This window comes from Megalops cyprinoides, chromosome 14, assembly GCF_013368585.1.
Source record: "Megalops cyprinoides isolate fMegCyp1 chromosome 14, fMegCyp1.pri, whole genome shotgun sequence".
Classification (NCBI taxonomy): Eukaryota; Metazoa; Chordata; class Actinopteri; order Elopiformes; family Megalopidae; genus Megalops; species Megalops cyprinoides.
Window position 1 is genome coordinate 6,193,482 of NC_050596.1, and position 21,554 is coordinate 6,215,035.

The 21,554-nt window shown below is 45.6% G+C and overlaps 3 protein-coding genes across 6 annotated transcripts in view; 2 read left to right on the forward strand and 1 right to left on the reverse strand.

The window, feature by feature from the left end:
• cdkl5 (cyclin-dependent kinase-like 5) overlaps positions 1 to 4,799 on the forward strand; it is a 70,261-nt gene extending 65,462 nt beyond the window's left edge. The window contains exons 17-19 of one of the 4 annotated variants that reach the window (XM_036544905.1): positions 942 to 1,064; positions 3,528 to 3,809; positions 4,398 to 4,799. In XM_036544905.1, the coding sequence (XP_036400798.1) occupies positions 942 to 1,064; positions 3,528 to 3,809; positions 4,398 to 4,769 (777 nt within the window). In that variant the 3' untranslated portion in view covers positions 4,770 to 4,799. The remainder of the gene's footprint in view (positions 1 to 941; positions 1,065 to 3,527; positions 3,810 to 4,397) is intronic. The other 3 variants (XM_036544906.1, XM_036544907.1, XM_036544908.1) reach the window with 3 other exon arrangements.
• Positions 4,800 to 11,421: 6,622 nt separating this feature from the next.
• On the reverse strand, positions 11,422 to 18,069 carry rs1a (retinoschisin 1a). The gene is made up of 6 exons (XM_036545520.1): positions 18,018 to 18,069; positions 17,373 to 17,398; positions 16,994 to 17,120; positions 12,904 to 13,045; positions 12,174 to 12,369; positions 11,422 to 11,577 (listed from the first exon to the last, which is right to left on the reverse strand). The coding sequence occupies exons 1-6, from the start codon at positions 18,067 to 18,069 to the stop codon at positions 11,422 to 11,424; spliced, it is 699 nt and encodes a 232-aa protein (XP_036401413.1).
• A 2,839-nt stretch (positions 18,070 to 20,908) lies between these two features.
• LOC118789189 (histone H2B type 1-A-like) lies at positions 20,909 to 21,401 on the forward strand. Its single transcript, XM_036545521.1, has 3 exons — positions 20,909 to 20,913; positions 21,014 to 21,145; positions 21,219 to 21,401. The coding sequence occupies exons 2-3, from the start codon at positions 21,038 to 21,040 to the stop codon at positions 21,399 to 21,401; spliced, it is 291 nt and encodes a 96-aa protein (XP_036401414.1). The 5' UTR covers positions 20,909 to 20,913; positions 21,014 to 21,037.
• The last annotated feature ends 153 nt before the right edge of the window (positions 21,402 to 21,554 follow it).

The following is a 21,554-nucleotide window of genomic DNA, read 5'->3' on the forward strand; positions in this document are numbered from 1 at the left end:
GAGGTTGGCTCACTGTTTAAAACGCTCATGGCCCGAGGGCCTTATAAAGATCCTAAATCTAGAGGGTGGCATCAGTGTCTTTAGCTTACCCACTCGTGCGTACACCCACTCTTCGTTTAAATTCCAGTTATTTGAAGTCAGCAGAATCTACCCAGATTGTATGACTTAATTTCAATTTGTGAAGTTTTCAGTTGAATTTTTGAAGTTTGTTTGATAGTAGGTTTTCTTAGGTTTTAAGATTGTTGATGTATAAATATTTTTCTTAGGATATGTTAAAAAAAAAAAAACCTTATGTGACCCACATTTTTCTCAAATGTGAGATTTTGTGTGTCTCTCTGCCTGGATACACAACACAAGGACTGCTTGCTGGACCTCTGATAGGTCAGAATCTTGTTAAGAATTAATTTGATTGGTTCATTTCCACACCATCCCAGTGGTGGGGCTGCACCATAGTTGGAATATTCATGTATTGCCTGTTTTGGTGTTGTCTAACCTCTTATGCTTTTGTCCTGTCTTGTTGTATTGTGGGAAAAGCTGAATAACGCTGGACTTGGCTGTGTGAAAATATCTGTGACATAAGCAAAGATGGGAGAAAATGTAATGAGAAAACATATGCTAGCAGTTCACAGATGTTCGGAGCTTTTGGGACACGGGCTTTGGCTCGGTACAATGCTGTTGGTCAGATTCAGCATCTGGAATTTTTGATGAAAGCACCCAGCACCAGATTAAAGACCATAACAAACAAAATAATGGGATGACCCACATCAGGGCTTTCAAAGGGAGCTCAATCAAACATAGCAAGCACTGAGTTTTCCCTGCTTTTGCTTAAATATTGAAGTGTGCTGTGCATTCCTTTGGTGAATAAAACAACAAAGATTGTGCTGTTGCCTGTCTTGAGTTTTCCAATGCGCCACTGGAGTCTTTTGCATCTTATATTGCAGACAGAATTCGACGATGGAAGGAATCCGAGTATCAAGAAATGCCTTTTCCCTCTATTTAATTCAAAGAATAACATAAAGCTTAGCTTCTCTATGAAAGTTCCTCCCGTAGTGTCCTCGCCCATGGTATTACGTTTGTGTATTGCACCTCAACTCACCAGTAACCAAGCTGCCGTTGCATGCTATTAACATTATTAATCAACATCGATTTATTTTACTTTTTTCCAAGTGTTATGGTTGTTTTTATTTCACATGTATGGTAAAAGATTTATTTGTTTATTTATCTTTACGATGGACATGAAACCATGACCGGATCCATCACGTGATCGCTTCCTCTCAGATCCTCCGTGACCAATTGCCACTTTTGGGAGGATTTAGGTCGCACACAGAAATGCTGCAGAGAAAAAGAGAGAGAGAGACAGAGACAGAGACAGAGAGAGAGAGAGAGACAGAGAGAGAGAGAGCAGTGCCTGTGCCTCCTCTTTGCCTCTCAGGGGGGTGAATGATGGATCACAGTGTGCCATCTTACTGTGGGTATCGTGTAGGTTTGTGTCCTATGCAGTGGACAAGTTGGGCATGGAAAACATCATTTTTTTTTAGTTTTACCCTTTCCACTTTGAAAGGGCTTGTTCTCGCAGACGTGCCTTGTTCTGGATATTAAATTGAGTCCCAAGACATTGAGAAATACAGACATTGTTGAAGTGGCTGTTAATTAACTGGTCCCATGAACTGAATTGCCAGCAGTCCTTGGGTGGAAGCTAATTAGCTGCTATTTGCATTACCAATCTGGAACCAGAGTAGTATTTTCAGCTATGACTGGATTCCCAAGAATAACACGCTCTATTCATTCTTGCAGTCACTAATCCTGACGATCTGTATGATTTACGTAACTGGCCTGAGAGCTCCATCAGAAGTCTTTCTGAATGAAGTCAAACCAGGGCGCAGCACTCTGACTCAGCTAGCATCGAGAGGCTGGAGTTTATATTTGACCGTAAAAGCAATGTATGGAAAAGCCTCTTGAAAAATTTGAAAGGTTAAATCGGTAGGTGCAGGAAGTGCTAAATGTTAGACCCCTCCCACAGATTTTGTATGCATGCAACAGATAGTCAGCTCGGTGCATTCCACATTGAAAATTCTGCCTCTGCCATTGTTGAAGTTACAAATATTCTGAATCGCTGGCTCATTGTGGACAGTCTTGAAGGGGTGTGGTCTAAAAGATCCATAACCAGCAGAGGAACACAGACAGCACAGGAACTATCTACCAACCACAGCCTACCAGACAGGGGACAGAAGAAACACAAGAGCAGGCTATTTGATCACAACAGAATGTCTGCTCCCGTACGGCAAGAGCAGCATGGATCATTTGATCAGCCGCAGAACCGTAAAGCCAATCACGTGATGGATCTGCCGCGTGGTTTCCTGGTGTGATGTGATTTCGCCTCTGAGGTCAGCTGGGCAGCTAACAGCATGTGTGGGATTGGGGGCGGGTGGAGAGGCTGGGGCTGGGGTTGCATGCTTTCACAGCTGTCCGGAGATCAGCCTGGTGCCTGCTGGAACCAAAGGTGCACGCTGTCACCCACAAGGCCATCTAAAACATGCTCAGGGTCCCGGGACAGGGGGGGAAAGTCAAGACACAAATTATCCTTATCATATTCCTAGTGGGATGTGGTGTTATGATGGCAGGAGACATCAGTTCAACCAGTGGTCTCATAGTAAGACTCAGTGAAAGGGTGCAGCGGACACTCATTAGTAAGGAGCTGGAGGAGGTTGCCAGGGGCCACTGCTTTTTATCCTGAGTGTGGTCATTCACCCTTTGATCCGAAGGCAATGGAAACACAAGATTTAGTGTTTCTCTATGGCCTAGAAGCTTTGGGGGCCCTTAGCAATTTGAGCAGAGCACTGTTCCTTTAAATCAAATATCCTTAAACTTTAACTTACAGGCCACATGTAAAGGCATACCTGTGAGCACAGGGCAAGGCACATTCAGTCCTCCAATACACATACAGGGCCACTACAAGTCCCATAGTGCACCGGGAATAAAATGCTGTTGGAGGATGGGCACCTCTTCCTGGTGCTGTCAGAATAACTCATAGGTGCCCAAGCAAGTTCCACAGTGCTGAGGTTAGAGAGACAGGGGGACCCTTCCCAAACTGCCCACCCCTGTAACCATCAGAACAAAGCCAGTTCTTTCTGCTAATATGGGCTCCCAGTCATTGTCAGCAAATGGTAGCCGGTTTGGAACACAGGCATTAGTGCTTATCCTGTGCTTGGAACAAGTGCTTTGACTGTCTGAGCTGAAAATGGATCATTTTTGAATGTAGAGGAGACAGTGGAACACGTGCCATATTGCAGATCAGGCAGATGAATGTCTTTATCCCTTCAGTCCATCAGAACACCTGCCACATGATTCCTCCTGGGCCTGCTTGTAAAGCCGGGCTGAGCGATTTGGTGTGTAATCCGGAGCACTGCCTCCCTCCCTTCCCCGTGGCCTGTGAGCATTGCGGAGCGCACTCTCTTTAGACTGGTGGAAAGGGGCGTGTCCTTGCCGTGACACATCTAACCAACACACCCCCCCTTTTGTGCGGCCAGCAGGTTCCGAGCGACGGGCAGGATCACCTGGTCATACAGAAGGCCGTCAGGTCCTCCACCCACCAGAGCAGCCGGCACAGGAACCGGGACCGCGACCGCGACCGTGACCGAGAGAGGGACCGCGACCGCGAGCGGGACCGAGAGCGAGAGCGGGAGAGGGAGAGGGAGAGGGAGAGGGAGCGGGAGAGGGAGAGGGAGAGGGAGAGAGAGAGAGATCGAGATCGGGACAGGGACAGGGACAACGACTGGCCCCCGGAGAAGCTGAGCGAATCGCACTCCCAGGTACGCCTCTTTACAGACCTTTCACATGTGAACATAAAAAAAAACCCCACTCACTGTCACCGTATCTACATTCCATCATCATTTAGCAGACACTTTTATCCAGAGCGACTTACACAGGTTACAATTTTTTCTCTTTATACAGCTGGATATATACTGAGGCAATTCTGGGTTAAGTACCTAGCCCAAGGATGCAGCGGCAGTGCCCCAGCCAGGAAATTGAACTGGCAATCTTCCAGTTATGAGCCCTGCTGCTTACGACTATGCTAAACTGCTGCCCTATCTAGCGGTGAAATATGTATATAAGCACAGAGTATGAGACATATAATTGTGGAAGGTTGCGGTGTATTTGTGTTTTGGCATCAGATGTCTGTTGTGAAGATTCTTGTGTCTGTTTGTTTAGGTCTAACCCTCAGTCTGACAGATAATGGCACAGTTAGAGCCTGTCAGGCAGGCACACATGAGCCCCCCCATGTCATCTGGTATACCATTTGGGGAAGAATGAGCTTGTAGGGCAGGCGACAGTGTTTGTGTACTGACTGCAGCTGTGTCACAAGCGTGTCCCCCGCCCCCATATGCCTCTTTCAGCAGAGCCAGCCGCTGAAGTCCCTGCGCAAGCTCCTGCACCTCTCCTCCTCATCCTCCAACCAGGCCACGCCCTCCGAACTGCGCTTCCAGCCCCTGCCCAACCCCCCCTCCAAGGGAGGCTTCGGCGAGGGGCGTGGCCACCCGGGCGCCGCCGCTGCCGCCGCCGGCTCCGCCCAGCCCAAGAGCCGCCCAGCTGCCTACCCGCTCGCGGGGCAGATCGAGTCCAACTGGCACGTGTCGGCACTGAACCGCGCTGAGGGCAGCGGCTACACGGAGCAGATCCCCGGCAAGGCGGGCCAGAACGGGCCCGGCTTCGCCCGCTCGTCCCGCTCGCGGATGCCAAACCTCAACGACCTGAAAGAAACCGCCCTGTAGAGGAGTTTCCGCCACCCCTCCGCCCCCCCCTCCCCCCCCCCCCCCCCCCCCCCCCCCCCCCCCCCCCGCCCCTCAGTGCCCTCGCTCCTGACCTCCGACCCCCTCCACGGCTCTCTCCAGCTGGCTACTGAACTGTATGCCTCAGACAAAGCAGGGGGATCGTGGGTAACAATTTTACCCTCAGCCTGAAGGGGAGTGCTCTGTATGTCTTAAGTTTTTTTAAGCTTCCATATTTGATATAATTTGTAATATTATTTATGAAATTCTGATTACAATGTTTTTTTTGTTTGAAGATATATACATTACAGTTGAAAAATATATGTACGATATATATGATGATTTAAAAAAAAAAGCATAGTAGAAGTGCGAGAGCTATAGTTTATACACTAAATAAATATATTAAATTTTTCCTGCATAATAATGCTATATTTCATTATGAGTATTTAGTTGTTTGTATCTGAAGTATTCCGATTTTCCAGATTTAAGAGTGTTGTTGTGAGGATATTTGCCATTTTCGTTTGATATTTTGTGTTGGTTTTTATTTCCCCCTCTCTTGAGTTTTTTTTTTTTTTTTTTTTGTTCCTCTGATCTGAACCCATTGCCTGGAGAAGCAGAGATATGCAGTTGTCTCCTTACTCGGCCTGGTTGAAGACTCATTTTGCTGGCTCAGTGTTATGCTTTCTGTCATGAGGCTCGGCCTCTTATCCAGCCTGACTTTCAAAACGACCCGTCCGCTAGATTTCCACGTCACAAATTCTGAACTCCTGCAGAGACCTCTGTTTCGACAGATCGATTTAAGAATTTTCGACCTGGACACGGTCCCCACGAGAGCCCACCGAACCACCAGGCAAGCGGGGAGCCACGGTGCATTGTGGGAGTGGGGTTCAGGATGGCAGTCCGTGGGTAAAGAGAGGACGTAGCTTTCCTGCTCTCTGTTGCTTTGTTATTATTTGCGCTCAAAGAGGAATATGTAGGAGCAACACATTTCATATTTTTGATACAGAAATTGTAGTTCTCCTTCTCAACACAAAGTTTGAATAATTTCAGTTTTATTGCTTTGAGAAGCCTGCTTTGGTAGTGTTGACTAACCAAGGTGTTGTTTTCGGAAGGAATTGCAAGTTGCTCATTTGTAGAGCTTCACCTATAGTGGAAAGAGAGTTGGCAGTGCACACTTTCTGAACTGGGTCTGAACCTGTTGAACGCTGTTATCCAGTCACTGGTATGTCTCGGGGGGCCTAGAACAGTCACGCAGGAGCAGTACTGACCTGTAGGGTTGATCCATTTAAGATATGGATCTTCCATATGGCGGCAGTCCCGATTGTAGAGTATATCACTCCTTGCAATGTTCAGGTTGTCTCCAGGCAGTGCCCCGACCTGGACCGACTCACAGCGCCACACACTGGCCGACATAGGTTATTGCACTGTTCACCACTGATGAGTGGAGTGGAGGTCCTCCCCCCCGCTGGTCAGAAACTTAGCATTGTTCAGTCTGTCGCTCGTCAGAGAAGAGCTAAGGAAACCAGACAGAACCATCACTGACTGCTACACATTCTTTAGCCTTCTTTTACTCACGATAAGCGCTTTTACAAGAAAGAACCGCACCGTCACAGGTTAATACTCTTACTAAGATTAGAAATTAGGAATTACATTAAGTAGCTATTCTTAACAATATAAAGGATATTAAGGATATGTAATAATTTCCAGTGAAAATACAAGCAATATAACGAGTTAAAAAAAATTAAGTGTTGAATACGTTACACGATTTCAGTATTTGGCCGGTTCCTTTCAACTGGTCCTCTTCTATATGATATTAAAATGATATTTTGATACACTAATGTGCAATGTAAATAGCTTTCAGAGTATTTAAGATGTCAGTAACAGGTTATTAGCTAATATATGACCCATTGAACATGGAACAGAAACGATCGCATCTTCCCTGCTGATCAGCTGACTGCACCTTGGGACTCTCTCCCTCCTCCGACTAACAGCTAACCACCGATTTGCACAGCAATGAGCCATCTTTGACCAGCCTGTGTAAGGTGGCATTCTTGAGCCTAACACTGAGGTACTTAAGATAAATGTTAATTAGTCTAATTGTATTTTATGGACATGTAGAACAAAAAAAAGAAACACTTCAAATAAGTAGCTCAGTTAAGTCTCATTGTCTGTTCTTAATAGTGCACTTTAAACAGGCTATGTAGTCAGAAAAGTAACTATCTCTCTTCACTTTGTGTTCAGTGCTCATACAGTGTATTATGAATATTAAATACAGGACTTTTTCTTTCTGCCTAGGTGTCGCCATGACAGCAACCACAGACTTAAGTATTGTACTTGTGTTTTGTGTATTCCAGGTATGTTAACTAAAAAAAGTGAGTATGTATCTGCAGTTTCTACTTTACAATCAGTTAATGTATTTTTTCCTGGGAAGATTGTTATGTTGAACAACACAGTGTATTATATTAATACCAATGTGTGACTATTTCTTTGGTAATATTTATATATATATATATATATTAAAAAACAAGTATAGACAACTGAGAGGAAACCAAGTAAACCGTTTTTGTGGTTGTAATCCAGACACAGTCATCATCTCGTTGCATAGATTTTTTTGTTTTGTTTCGTTTGCTGTTTTTTATGGGGACATCATTATTGATATGTTATCAGACAAGAAGAAGGGGACAAAGGAGAAAATTTTGTCATTCAGCACAGCTGTTTACATTGACTAGTCTAGGGTTCTCTCAATAAACCGAATGAACAGACTTTTTTTTTTTTACAATACAGGACTTAAATGAAAATCATCCCCAATTGAGTCAAAGGTGAGGGGATGCCAGGTTGATCTATTTCTCTTAAAGATAACTACCCTTGATACCTGTAGGTGAAGACTCAATCAGAGTCCAGACCAGAACATGAATGGTTCTGCCAGAGAAAGGGAGGACTGCATAGGAATAAGCACCAGTAAACAGTGTTTGTCTGTCTGGCACTCTGCCTGGTGCCCAAGCAATAATGCTAAAGTCTCTCATGTGACCCTACCTTACCGTGGTCGCATGGCACTGTCCCAGCTGTCACGGCCTAGTGAGGCTATAGAGGAGCTCAGTCACTTACAGGTGATGTGTCAATCACATCGGCAGCACTTGCAAGGCGACTCTGAATGTCGACAGGAAATAGCGCCTGTGCTTTTTATAGCACAAGTTAACATGACGTTAAGTTTACATTCGTTAGCATATTGCCTGCTGTTTTCAGCATGGAGTTGTGTTACTCCTCACAGAAGTGTCCATCTTAAGCTGTCTCTGAGCATGGGGCTGTTCAGATGGGGCCAGAGCTGCAGACTGTCCTTTAGGCTATAGGAAAATGCATGGATTTGGTGAGCACCTGTTGATCAGTACAGTGCAAAACCCTCCCTGCACACGTACGACTGCTTAGAAAAACAGAGTTACGCAAATCCAAAACTATTTACATTCTGATATTTTGGAGTTCTGTATGAACTATCTGACATGCAGGTTGTTCATCCTCTCAGGGTCATTTTTCATAGTAAGCATTAATCAAACAGATTTTACTCATTACAGCGCATTCTTACCACAGAAAATGCCACAAATGGCCGAACATACAACCTGGTGCATTATCCATAGGAAGTAAGAGGAAAAATAGAAAACCCAGGGCCAGTCGGGAAAAAAAAACTGGAAAAGTAATTCCCTGACCCTGGGAAAGGCAGTCAAGAGACTGTTGGAAAACAGCACAGATTTTAATTGGGATAGAATGGATAACACACACAAACACAAGACATGCATATTTGAGCTGGCACAGACTCTATACAGTCTTACTGACCTGTGGAGAAGACCCGTGAAAGTGGCAGAGTAATGGGGGAAGGTACCATTGCTGCTGGCAATGCCATCCCAGCATTGTCTTTACTCCCAGCTCCTCCCCTCCCCCTCCTGAGACATGGGTGTCCGTGTGTGTTCCCAAAGTGTGCCCAGCTGTCTGATACCGAGCAGTCCACCCAGAGTCTGTAGCCGGGCTTTTGATTGCCTTAGTCCTGAGCGGAGATATGGTGGGAACGAAAGCCGCCATGCCACCTGGAGCACTTGCAGCTGAAAGGGAATGTCTCTCCACCGCCTCTTAACTCACTGCCATTTGAATACAGCTGAGTCTTACCACAGAGAGACGGGCCTTCGACTGAACCGCTCTCAACACGTTCAGAGGCAACTGTTGCGGTGAGCCGGTCGACTCGAGCAAAGCCTGAACCGCAAGTAAGACGGTTGATGAATGGAAACGAAATGGTCAGAGTAACTTGTACTGATGTGACCACAACCCTTAAAACACACTGCTACAGTGAGCCATATTGCCTGTCTCCCACCCAATGCCAATGTAGACCAAGCCCCCTGAATTAAGGCTGTTCTAACTGTGCACAGCACGTGGTAAACCCCCGTCACCTCTGAACACAGTGTAACTGTGTCTTTTAAGGTCCCCTGTAGGCTAGGATCTTAAGCGAGGTGTGAACAGATCTAAGTAACTGCAATGTGCACTCACCCCTGGCTTTGTACCAGTGTATGTGCACACACTCTGAGGACATCCATTATCTCTGTGTTCAAGCCCTCTTCACTGCCCAGAGCCACGGGGCAATGTGGGGATCAGTCTAATTGTCCAATTTTCAGGAGTCCTTTTTCAGAACGAGTGAGGAAAACTGGGTATAATTCTCTTCCTAGTATAGGTGGATGTATGTGTATGCACTATAATGTAAACTACATCTTCTATCAAATCAAATGCCTGGAAATGGTAACTCGATGATCAGTTGTTTTGTACGTTATATTTTGTGCTTGTTTTTTTCTCTCACTGTTCTCTTCAAAAATAACCTAATGCACAGACACTAACAATAAAATTATGTCAGTTATATCTCCTATGCCTGAATGCTACATTGCTCACAGAAATAACAGCGGAGGCAATGTGTTTTAAGAATGTGGTGGCACATAATAAACTGAAGGTGTTCAATCTCTCCTGTATCATATTCTTGCACGTGCAGAACTGATCTGCTACACACCATAACACGGCGAGTGTCTCTCTTAATGTGGGGAAACCCGTGGATTTTCTTTGTTCTGTGTTCTCCAGGAAAGCTTAAAGAGTCAGAATGTACACGATGCTCAGGGGCTGAATCTGTTTTTGAAAACAGTGAGGGACTGTGGTTACAAAAATGCGTTAACGCAAGAAGTTTACTGTATGATTTTTTTTTTTGTGGGGGGGGGGGTGTAGTGCCATTTTGAAATAATGACAGACATATTCAGTTTTGACTCAACATGTTTATTTTCATATGCAGCGGGAAAAATAATCAGATGGTGGTTCCAGCACTTGCCTCTGTGGTTATGAATGTAAATGTCTCTGTCTCTCACCTGGCTTAATGTATCCACTCTCTGGGATTCAGGGGCCATATACTGAATCAGATTTAATGTGCGGACAGTGTTTCTAAAGCTGGTTACTTTCTGTTTTGTTTCAGGTTTTTTTTTTCCTGAATGTTTTCATTTTGTCTTGTTTCCATGGTTACTGTGCTTCTATCTAAGCATGACATGAGCACCGTTTATATTGTCGCTGTAAATAATTCTGTTTAGCTATCCCATGACTGGCATGAACATGGCTCATTTTTACGAGGCACATTCATTTTTTTGGATGGACTTTGCAGAACGTGTCTTTATTAAAAACACAGGTTTTGCTCCTCAGTGCCGGGCTGCCCTGAGTTTTTATTTGCTTTGGTGTAGACATGTTTTTTTGTCACACAATGAAGCTGTGGGAACATTCTTTTATTATTTTGTGCATAACAATCATGATTACCGTGTATCACAGCAAAGAGGCCCTCCTAATTAGATACATGCTTACAGTTTGAATTGGATACAGTACATACAATGTGCTTGCCTATGGAAGAATACATGAAATGAAAAATTAAATTGCAGTACAAGAGTTATCGCAGAGGCAAATACCGATCAAAGGTGTATTTCTAGGCAATAGAAAATGACATTGCCCACTGTGTAGTGGGGCATAGTATCTCACTCTACATCACTGTCACAAACCACGGCAGAATTCACACACACAATAAAGTACAGAAAATCCAACTATTAACATCATAACATGACCCTCTTCAGTTTCCACCAGATTTTTCCCCCTACTATGTGACCAACTTGGGTTTCCATTGGCCTGTCTCTACTCTCACATATCCCTGTCTGTCTCTGCTTCACCAAGGTCGAAACAGGAAAAACACTATCTAGTATAAATTTAAAAAAATGAAAATTAGCACGCTGGTGCTGCCCCGCTCTCTGGGTGAAGGGAAAGGGGCCGACATTCACGCAGATCATCGAGGGGAAAGAGAAAGGTGCACACGTGGGTGAGTGGGTGGGGTCTGATAGGTTTCTGCGGGGCTCTACGGGGCCGGATGTTCCACTTTGGCAAGTGTTTGGGGTGTGAGGGGGCTGGGCACAGCAGGGGTGGGTCAGGTGGCAGTGGGCAGGGCTGGGTGTGGCAAGGCAGAGCTGGGTGGGGGCGGAGTCAGGTTGGGCTGGGTGCGGCATGGCTGGCTTGGGGCGGGGTCAGGAGTGGCTAATCGGGACTGGGTGCGGCGTGGCAAGGTGGGGTCGGGTGGGGTCGGGTGGGGCCGGGCGGGGCCAGGAGCCCAGGCTCAGGTGCTGCACTTGTTCATGCAGAGCAGCAGCTCCATCCTGACGGCGATGCGTGTGTGCCAGCCCAGCGGCAGCAGCCGGATGTAGCGTGCCACGATGGGCGGGCGCAGAAGGTTCTGCACCGACGAGGAGCGGTCCGAGTTCCCGTAGAACACCTGAGAAGACAGCACACAGCACAGCACGCTGCTGCCTCTTACCCGCAACAGCAAGATGAACACACAACACAAGAGCAAACTGTGGTGTTCTAAAGGCTCTTTTAAAAAAGACTAACTCCTCTACTAAGGTCCCATGGGATCGTACTGCAGTCCCCATAACAGGCCTAATCATATTCGTTTCGTAAATTGGTCCACTTTCCCCCTTTGACAAAACATTGAAATATGTCCATCAGTGTCAACATTCAGAGTAAGCATGTAACCAGTAGGTTAACTGGAAAAGCCATAATGCTACGATCTTAATTTACTGTGCAAACACTCTTATCCACAGCAACTACATATGTTCTGTTATATTTTCCAGAACAATTCCTGTTAGGCCACGTACCTTCCTCAAGGGTTCAACAGCGGTACCTCACCTGAGACTAAAACTAGCAACCTGTAGGTTATACAAGCTGCTCCTTACCACTCCACCACACTACTGCACTTCCGTTGGATGTAACATATCAGCTTTCACAGGTCATGAACATTAATAATACAGTGCAACAATGGGGTCAGGTTCAGGTCCTAACTAACACGGATCTCCGGATGGAGAGACTCACCCTGTTGTTCCCGGTCTGGTCCTTGTAGTAGATCCAGTTGAGGTGGTCGTAGGTGCGGTACTGAATGCTGTACTTGGTCACCCACTCGTCCGCATCACAGCGCCCCTGGGTGAGGATCCCAGACACCACGCTCACCTCCTTCAGGTCAATCTGCAGCCACTGGCTGGTGTCCTGAAACTTGGACAGCCAAGCACACCTGGAGAAAGAGAGGTGGGGAGAGAGACAGAGAGAGGGAAAGACAAATAGAGAGGGAGAGAGAGAAATGTGGGGAGAGATAAGAGACGGGGAGAGAGAGAGGTGAGGAGAAAAAAAGACAGGAGAGAAAAATGAGAAAAAGGGAGAGACAGACAGAGGGAGGGAGAGAGTGACGTGAGAATAAAAAAGGGAGGAGAGAAACGGGGAGACAGAGATGGAGAAAGAGGTGAGGAGAAAAAAGAGGGGGAAGAGAGGGAGGGAGAAAGGTGGGGAGGGAAACAGAAAGAGAGAGAGAGAGAGAGAGAGAGAGAGAGGTGGGGAGAGACAGAGGGAGAGAGCTGTCACAGCTAGCCCTGCTTTTCATTCCAGTCACATTCATACCAACTCTTCCCTGAAGCTCAGCTATAGCGAATATGTTGAATACAATGTGCGCAGAGCCTCCGTAATGATCGGTCCTCCACCCGCTAATGTGAGAGTGCCCTGGAGGAACCCTACTGCAGTGGCGGGGGGAACACAAGGTGCCTGTGGGACTCACCCGAAGCCCTGGTTGTTGAGACGGGCCTTGCTGGAGGTCCAAGAGGAGTACCAGCCTGTGTACTGGTCCTCGTTGGAGCAGCTGATCTGGTCCGAGGTCAGCGATCCAGCCTCAAAGCCGAGCGGCTTATGATAGGGGCACTCTGAGAAGACAAACAGCCCTGTCAGCACACCACTGGCCTGACTCAAAGGACCCATCCTCAAAAGAGACATGTTCACATTGCGCGTTATGATCTCCCAGAGAAATAGAATCACTGCATCTAAAAGCTCTCAGTCGTGCCTGGCCCATTTAATAAAACTGCTCCCTTACACCTGAGCGTGTTATTTTAGCCCTTTCATAAAATTAAGAATAAGCATGAGTCATTTTAGGCCCAGAAGTGATATTCAAGACACCTACTGCAGTGTACACCAGGTGTCTAGCTAGCATGCTTGCTAGACAGTTCTCTCTCGCTAGCGCGGCCACAGTGCATGTAGAGATACATTTTCAGAAACAAACATTTGTTATATTCTCTGGTTCTGAAACATGTCCTTTTGTAAAACCTAGTGACATTATATTGAACTGTATGTACATCTCAAGAAAGAATAAGCATACAAGATGCCATAGATCTGGGTATCCTCCTCACCTGCTCTGTGTTTTCCAGAAGTTTCAAGAAAATCACTTGACGCTGTCTTTGTGATGTTTTTGTTAGAACATTTGTCACTCTCAAATAGGAAATCTTATGAAGCGTTGCCTTATTTTTAGTGTCCTGTAGAGGGCGAGAGTAGCTGCAACTCCATCTCTCCTGTAGGAGGGATTTTCAAGGCAGCCCAGCTCAGCACATTAACATGCATTTGCGTTGCAGATGAGGTGGTATTAGTGCTGTTTGGTGTTTTCTCTACAATACATCAATCAAACATGGTATTGCACCAACATGCACATAAAACAAGGTACATGATGTTTTCTCAATTTCTGTGAAATTTAAGAAGTTTTAATATATAATATATGATTTAATATCTGTCTATGGAAGAAACAGAGCGGCTTTACTTTTCAGAGAACTTTGTGTACTGTGGTACAACATCTGCCACTTTTTAATCAAAGGCTCTAAATCACTGAAAATCACACTGTGGATAAAGTGGCTTTCAAAACCTGAAAGAGTCACATTAACTTGTTGTGTCAGTAATAAAGCTCATATTTATTACTAAGCCTGACAGAAGAGTATGCTTAAAATCACACTGATCTGCACCGAGCTGAACTGCCCTCATGCAACTTAAGGACGAAGGAAGAGGGATATAATTCAAGGAAAATAAAAATTCCTAAAGATTTTTTTAAAGGTAATTGGTGGTTTTCATATGTTCTGATTTCTTAAGCATTCAAGCACAGGCCAGTTCAGAAAACACCACATTCTGGAAAAATGCTTTTTCGCTACTCTAGATGTAGGCATTAATCCAAAACGTTGTGTTTTCCGGACCTGGCTCGCGTTTGAAAGATCAAAAATTTACAACACACAATAACCTCTGCTATCACAGGCCGAGGGAATGCCTCACAGCGGCTTATTGGGACAGAGCCCTTGTTGATGAGAATAACAGGGGCCAGGCACACATGAAGTGCCATTCTGCGGAATGAAAGCCTCTAAGCCTCCACGACTGGACGTGCGGCGCATCCTGCATCTCCACCCGCACTCATCCAGCTCCAATCTGCAGGGCTTTTCTCCTAATTCTCCATATTGAGAGATAAACGTTCCATTAACAGCTGAGCATGACAGATGGCTGCTATCTTAAAGTTAAGCTGCGCCCCACCACTGCCATTTATCCCCAACCCCTCTCTGCTGCTGTTCTCACAGTGGGCACGGGGTGCTGTGATAACCAGCTGCAATCTCACGGCGGGCACAACGTGCTCTCCCTCTCTTCCCCCTCTCCAAATATTCCTTTGTCCTGCCCGATGGAGGCTGTCTGAGCCCCAACTCCGACCCGTTCCAGACTCTGTTGAAGCTGAGCTGACAGAACAGGGGGTGAGGGGAAAGGTTCACTAGTTTAAGCAATCACGTGCACTCTCGTGCATGGTATCTCTCTTTTGGGAATTGTATGAAGGGCAGGCCCTATTTTGGGCCCAGTAATCTGCACATCACTTTGCTGTGCTAGTAATGGGATTATCTCTTCGCATGCTGGTACAGTCACTCTCTCTCATCTGCCTCTCTCTGTCTGTCGCTCACCCTCTTTCTGTCTTCCCCTGTTCCCTTCCTGTTTTCCTCTGTTCTCTCCACAGTTTCCCTCCTTGTCTTATTCTTATTCCTGTCACTGAAATCATGCAAAAATGTTTATTTGGAAATGTTTATTTGATGTTTGTTTTACTCAGTTTTAACAGTAATGGCCATTCCTACATCGTTTTATCTGTGGGAAGCTTCAAACCAAGAGGATGCCAGCCAGCCAATGACCAATCTGATCGATCATAAGTAAATCGTGAAAAGAACTCATTAAGGTAATGTGCCATGACAAACAACACCAAATCTAACTGACACATCTAGTGTGAAAGCATATGTAGTGTTTGCACACAGAGAAACAAAGCAGGAAATTGAATCTAAATTCTCACACATTCTGCACTCCCTACAGAGATGGAACAATGTCAGTGAGGGACGCATCCGATATCCACACTTTACTAAAAAGTATAAGTTGGCAAACGCTATTCTGTCTGTAGTATTCTGCTCACTTTTTCTAGCATTCTAATGAATTATTCTATTACTTATGAATAATGTTTGACTTGCTATTATCTTTACACAAGTTATGATTTACCGAGACCAGCATCATGACCTTTAGCCATTGATAGTCTGCTGAAATATGTGAGGACAGCCTACATTTGCATCCAGCGCTTATTGCCTGGTCCCACTGCAGGCCTTGATCCATCAGGCTTGGTAGCCATAATTCCTACCAGTGCACCAAAACAGAATTGTACAGGCATGTCTGTGCTGGTGGTCTCACTGGGGAGAATCCCATTGGTTGGACTCAACACACTGGGCACTGCAGCGCCATGCCAGCCACAGGCAAGCCGGCTGTTGCTCCGGTGACAAATGGCCAGCAGGAGCTCATCAGGAATGCCTTCCTGTTCGCCAGTTTCCCATCAGCTGTTTTGGGAGCCGGCCTCTCCACCGGTGACTAATGTGGTGACGCAGGGGGCAAGGACGGGATTAATCGCTCTCAATTCGGCATGCACATGACTCGCTCTCTCATCCCCGTTTACGTAACGTGAGGGCCACGGTCGCTCACGTGTGAACATGGTTATCTAATGCAGACCAGATGTCAAAAGGACTACCCAGGAGCCTGTTAGCTGTGCCTTTCAGCTCTAGGGGAAACACAGATCAAGGCAAAGGAAGGCACTGTTATGGTGTTGCACTGATGGCACAGTGTCCTTTCAGTGTGGGTCTGTGAGTTGGGCGTTTACGCAGCCCATATGTGCTATTCTCCCTCCCTGCCGCAGCATCACCTCCGCTTCCCACACCCTGGCATAGTTTACGGTCGGCATCGTGGGCCAGCGTGTCTCTCTCTGCCCTAAGTCACGAGCCACCAGCCTGCGGAGAGAGCGCGCCCTGTTTGGACCACGTCCCATGAGTGCACTTCATGCCTCAGATCGAGACTACGGCCTGGAACACCCGGAGGCAAGAAAGAACGCCGGCACACTGCAGATTGACCACACTCAGCAACGACCAATCACAGCTCACCGACCAATGACCACTTGCTGTGACGAAACACTGGACATTAGGCGAGGACAGCACTTGGAATGACATTGGAAATATGAGACATTAGGAAAGAAATTAGCATACTATTTGATGCAGGCTTTCACCTGAATTCATTGTTCTCTAGAAGACTTTATGTCAAGTGTCTCAGCGCCAAGCATTAATCAGATGGCATGCAGTAAAGGATAAGCATCAGACACGTGAGAGGGCAAGAGCGGACAGGCAGGGACTTGCTGCATGGCACTGCAGCAGAATGGAGTGCCCTCACGCAGGTCTAATGTGCGCAGATGGGAGGGTTGGCCAGCGTTCAGGCGGCGGCTTGGCTCCCCCCCCACCCCCACCCCCCAGTGACGCTAGAGACCGATTGACCTGGCGACACATCCTCACCTGGCATGCAGTCCAACAGGCTGCTGGGGGGCAGGCTGGGGAGGGCAGGAGACCCCGTGCCGGGCTCTCCCTCGCAGTCACACTTGCAGGTCTTCCCTGTCCATGCCTCCACGTCCGGTCCCTCCTCCTGGGACACACGGGGGACACAGTCACGCTTTCCAGCCCCCCTCTCCCCAACACCCCCCCTCCAGCGTTCGGCTCTGGCCTGTCCCTCACGTGCCCCCCCTCCTGCAATTTTACTGGACGCGCTTTCTCTCTCTCTCTTAGCAAGCCGCACTGCATAAGACCGGCTGCCAAGTGACAAAATGCAATTTTGTGAGGTGTCATTTTGACATCGTGACAGAGGCGCGGCAGGTATATCAGCAAAAGGGGCACCTACCTCCTGTGCATACGCACTGAGCAGTACTGCAGAGTCAGAAGGACAGACAGGAAGAGAGACAGACAGAGAGACAGACAGATAGTCAGAGACCCAGGTTGGCCAGTGCAGCAGGGACAGAGAGAGGAAGAGAAAACAGCTTCAGTACAGAGCAGTATCTAACTATTTACTCTTACACAGGCATCCTTTCCCTGATTAAAAAAGTAACAGCTGTAGTGTTTCTCCGCGTTTAATCTCAACCTCAGATTCTGCAAGCATATGGCCCCACATGCACATAAAATAAGATGTAATTTTCTACAAAAAGCAAAGCCCTAGCCGGTGAATCACACACATTGCCAAAATTATTACATCCTTTCATACTATTGACTCTGAAATAAACTATGTCCAAGAGTTACATTTCAACCTTATTACATACAGAAAATCTGCACATTGTACATCAGACACCACTTAAATGGTCAGGATATTAACTCTAGTTGTTCCCTGTTGATGTCAGGATCCTTTAGATTCTCATCATTGTGAATACTTCAGATGCAGATAATTCCAAATCATAAAAGACTAACATTACCTTACTCGGGTGGTGGATAGCGTTACATGCTCGCCAGTTGTAAATGAAAGATCTGAAAGGGATGCAGAGACTAGGAGACGTACCTGCGGCCAGGAGCAGGGTGGACAGCACAGCTCGCTGAAAATCAATCTCCATTTTCACTCCTTGTCTGCGCGCGAGGGGACTACGGTGCAGCCTGTGGCAAGGAGACTGGATTACCATAATCCACAGGAAACTAATGGCCTTATCTAATGCCCTTCATCTCTACGTAAAGCCCCTCCCTCAGCTGTTGGGGCCAGTTTGGCCAATGTGATACCAAGGACCTTCCCCCTTATGTGACAAAAATAAAGCAAGGGAAAAAAAAGAAAAAAAGGCAAAAAATGCCAGCCCCACCTCAATCCACACTGCGATCACTCAGTCCTGTAACCTAGTTAATGGTCCAGCAGGTTCAGCCATTGCTGATTTGCCTTTGGATCCACATGCCTTACATGTTACACTCTCACAGGCCTGGACCTAACTGTAAAAAAGGGGACTTGACTGGGGAAATTTATTTTAAATGTCTTGGCAGTTTAATGGCAGTATAAACCTTTAGATGACGGTTTACATGGTAGGTGGTAGTATTAGAGATGTTATTGTCCTGGAAACGGCCATGAGCAAAACACTGGTAAACGAAGAGATATAGCTCAGATTTTACATTCATAATCTCATGTATTTACAATCTACAGGAATGAAAACAAGGGAAGTGGATAGCTGGATTGATTGTAAGGTATCTGTTGAGACAAACACAAACATGAAGAGCATTTTGAAAGCAGCAAAATGAATGATTTTGACGCGTCTTTATCTCACACAGTACACTAATGGTCCAGTCAAAAAAAGAAAATCAACCAGGTTCATGACTGAGCGTTTTACTATCTCCTCTTCCCACAATGGGTAAGGTTGGAAGACCCATCTGTTCCCATCTAATAATGAGCATCACGTAACAGCGCCACATGGCCACAAGGGGGACCCACTTGCATATTTCACAGCGTGAAGCTCTGAGGTTAAATTGTCACAAATCCACGATCAAACCCCATTGTTTATTCTTTGAAAGAGCTGTGGGCAGTGGAGTGCATTCTCTTGATGAATTTAATGCCGGGTTGTTCGACGTGATTATGCTGGTTTAACAATATTGATCCAGCTTTGTCAGACAAACAATGTTCAATGGCACCAGCACAGCAAATTACACCCAGCCAATGAGCTGGTGCAGGAAGAGGCAGGGAGAGAGGTTTTCTCCTGAGTGTTTTTTTTTAAATCAGTTAGCCGGTACCACTCAACAAACTGTAGTTCTGTCTGTTCAAGAAGCGACACATTCCCAGGGCATCCCCGACTCTCTGGTCTGGATTGGGATATGGTACTTGCATAGTCCCCTGAAATTCTGACAGTTGAAACAGCTGACAACTGAAGCTTGAAAGTACATTCAAGTGGACCCTGACTGTAAATCTGAGAGAACAACAGTGTGAGAGTGAGAACATCCTCTCATACAGGCCGAATTTCATTTAAGGCAATGTCCGCAAAAGAAGACTGTTGACATATTCCCACCATACGTATCACTTAGCAGGGAACTTTCCAATAGAAAACAAAAGTAAACAATACTACGATAATAGTATGATAATACCATAATAATTTGAGGATAATTTTCCACCCTCTCAAAATGTAATATTAACACAGCTGAATGTTCAGCGCTACTAATAATTGCTACCTAGCTTAAAATTTGGTTTAACAAAATGTTACCATCTACAAGAACCATGATTCTTCCTGCCTGCATTTCTCATGGCTTCACTGAAGAGATTCCACTCATCGAATGCGTGATTTTCTATTTCAAAGATAAAGATAAGATGAAAAAAAAAACTTGATATCCTGTAATTAATAACTATAGTATGTTCAATATTTTGGGCAAGGTAGCCTCATGTTTGGGTAAAATAACCTCATTATTATAAGTGAACAATAAACAAAGCGAGCCAGCTATGTAGCCATGCCTTACGTCTATGTTCAAAGCATCTCCAGAAAAAAACACATTTGTGCAAAGCTTGTTATCACAACACTTGTCACCCATCTCACATATATTCACACTTACATCTGTTAGGTGATAACATGCAACATGTTTGCAACATGTTACTACAATAATGAATTTTCCTGCATACGGTAGGAAGGCAGAATGAAATTCCAAGCAGTTTAAAGTGCTTTGAAATTGCCAGTTGGATGGTAACTGGCCCATTCTTCCCCAATAACAACAAGACGCAGACAAGCAAAGCTGAATCACCATTACCATAAACTACTTTGCATACTCTAAGCATTGACATACCATGCCTACTCCATTAACCCGTACCATACATGAGCTGTTTTGTTCATTATGCTATGAAAAACAAACTTTATTAACACTAACCATACCTGCCAAATCGATTTATCTTTGTCATAATATATTCTAATATACCCAACAACGTCTGTGGTATGAAAAGCCCCTCCAGGTGAAAGTCTGTCCTGAAACTCTTTTCCGCAGTGTACGATAATACATGTCATACTAATAGACTGCTTCAGATTTCCACGTGTGCTTTCCTTGTTATATAGCTAGACGAATAGGTTGTCATTTTAAAGATCACTATAACTGTCGCAGAGTTTAATTTACTACGTATTGTCTCTGCAATCGTTGTAAATTTTATTTATTATTCATTAAGGTAAGGTGGGCGAGCTTCGCTGAAGTGGACGCAGGCCCCAGACCCGTATGGCGTAGGCTACGACGAAATGGACGATGACCTCTTAACTTTTACGCTGTGTGATTGGTTGAAATCACAGGATATTGGTGGCGATGAGTAATCCAATGGGTTGCACTTAATCGCTTAATGAATTGTCAAATGTGCGTTAGCGAAACACCTGCTGTGGCACGACGGGTCATGATTATAAAAATGCCGTAAGGATTTGCGATTTGTGATTCTCGTTTGTAGTACGAGTTTGTAACTTTGGGTGGTAAGTTATTGCAGCGTCTTCATTAATGATTGACAAATCCGAGGCTTTTCTTCTGAAGTGTGAGATGTTTTTCTTAAGCGTTTGTTTTTTAAATGCACAGCCCAACCCCCCTTCTGTGGCGATAATGAAGACCTCTGGCTTTAAGGTGACAAAGAAGGCAGTCAAGCCATATCGCCGAGAAAAGAGAAAGGCCAAGGCCTACTCGACCTACATCTACAAACTGCAGAAAGAGGTTCGATCTGTGCCTTAACCACTGCATGCTTTCTCTGATGACCAGCTCTTCACTTTCCCGTGACTATTTACAGGGCAACTCCGTGAGCAAATGCGTCGCTGTTCCCAGAGGCCTGTCCGGAGAGACGGTCCAGCTGTTGGTGACGGAGGCTGCACGGCTTTCGAAGTACAACAAGCGGGGCACCATCACCCGTGATGAAGTCCACTCCGCCGTTAAACTGCTACGCCCCAAAAACTCTGGGAAAGAGGGCGCTTGATTGCGTTGAACACCAATGAAGCAATGTTTTATGTCTGTATATATGTAATTCTAAATAAAGATGTATTTTACCTAATACGTGGGTGTTCCATGGTAATCTGTACTTTTACTAGTTACTCAGTGTGACTCCTTGTAATAAATTTGCCCCAAATAA

Bases quoted from the DNA above. Each gene is read 5' to 3' on its own strand.
- rs1a (XM_036545520.1), bottom strand. From the start codon at position 18,069: ATGGAGATTGATTTTCAGCGAGCTGTGCTGTCCACCCTGCTCCTGGCC. The intron at 13,046-16,993 runs GTGAGGATGTGT...TTGTCTTCTCAG, and splicing joins CCTGTTGGACTGCATGCCAG to AGTGCCCCTATCATAAGCCG. The intron at 11,578-12,173 runs GTGAGTCTCTCC...CTGTCTTCTCAG, and splicing joins ACCAGACCGGGAACAACAGG to GTGTTCTACGGGAACTCGGA.
- LOC118789189 (XM_036545521.1), top strand. From the start codon at position 21,038: ATGAAGACCTCTGGCTTTAAGGTGACAAAGAAGGCAGTCAAGCCATAT. The intron at 21,146-21,218 runs GTTCGATCTGTG...GACTATTTACAG, and splicing joins TCTACAAACTGCAGAAAGAG to GGCAACTCCGTGAGCAAATG.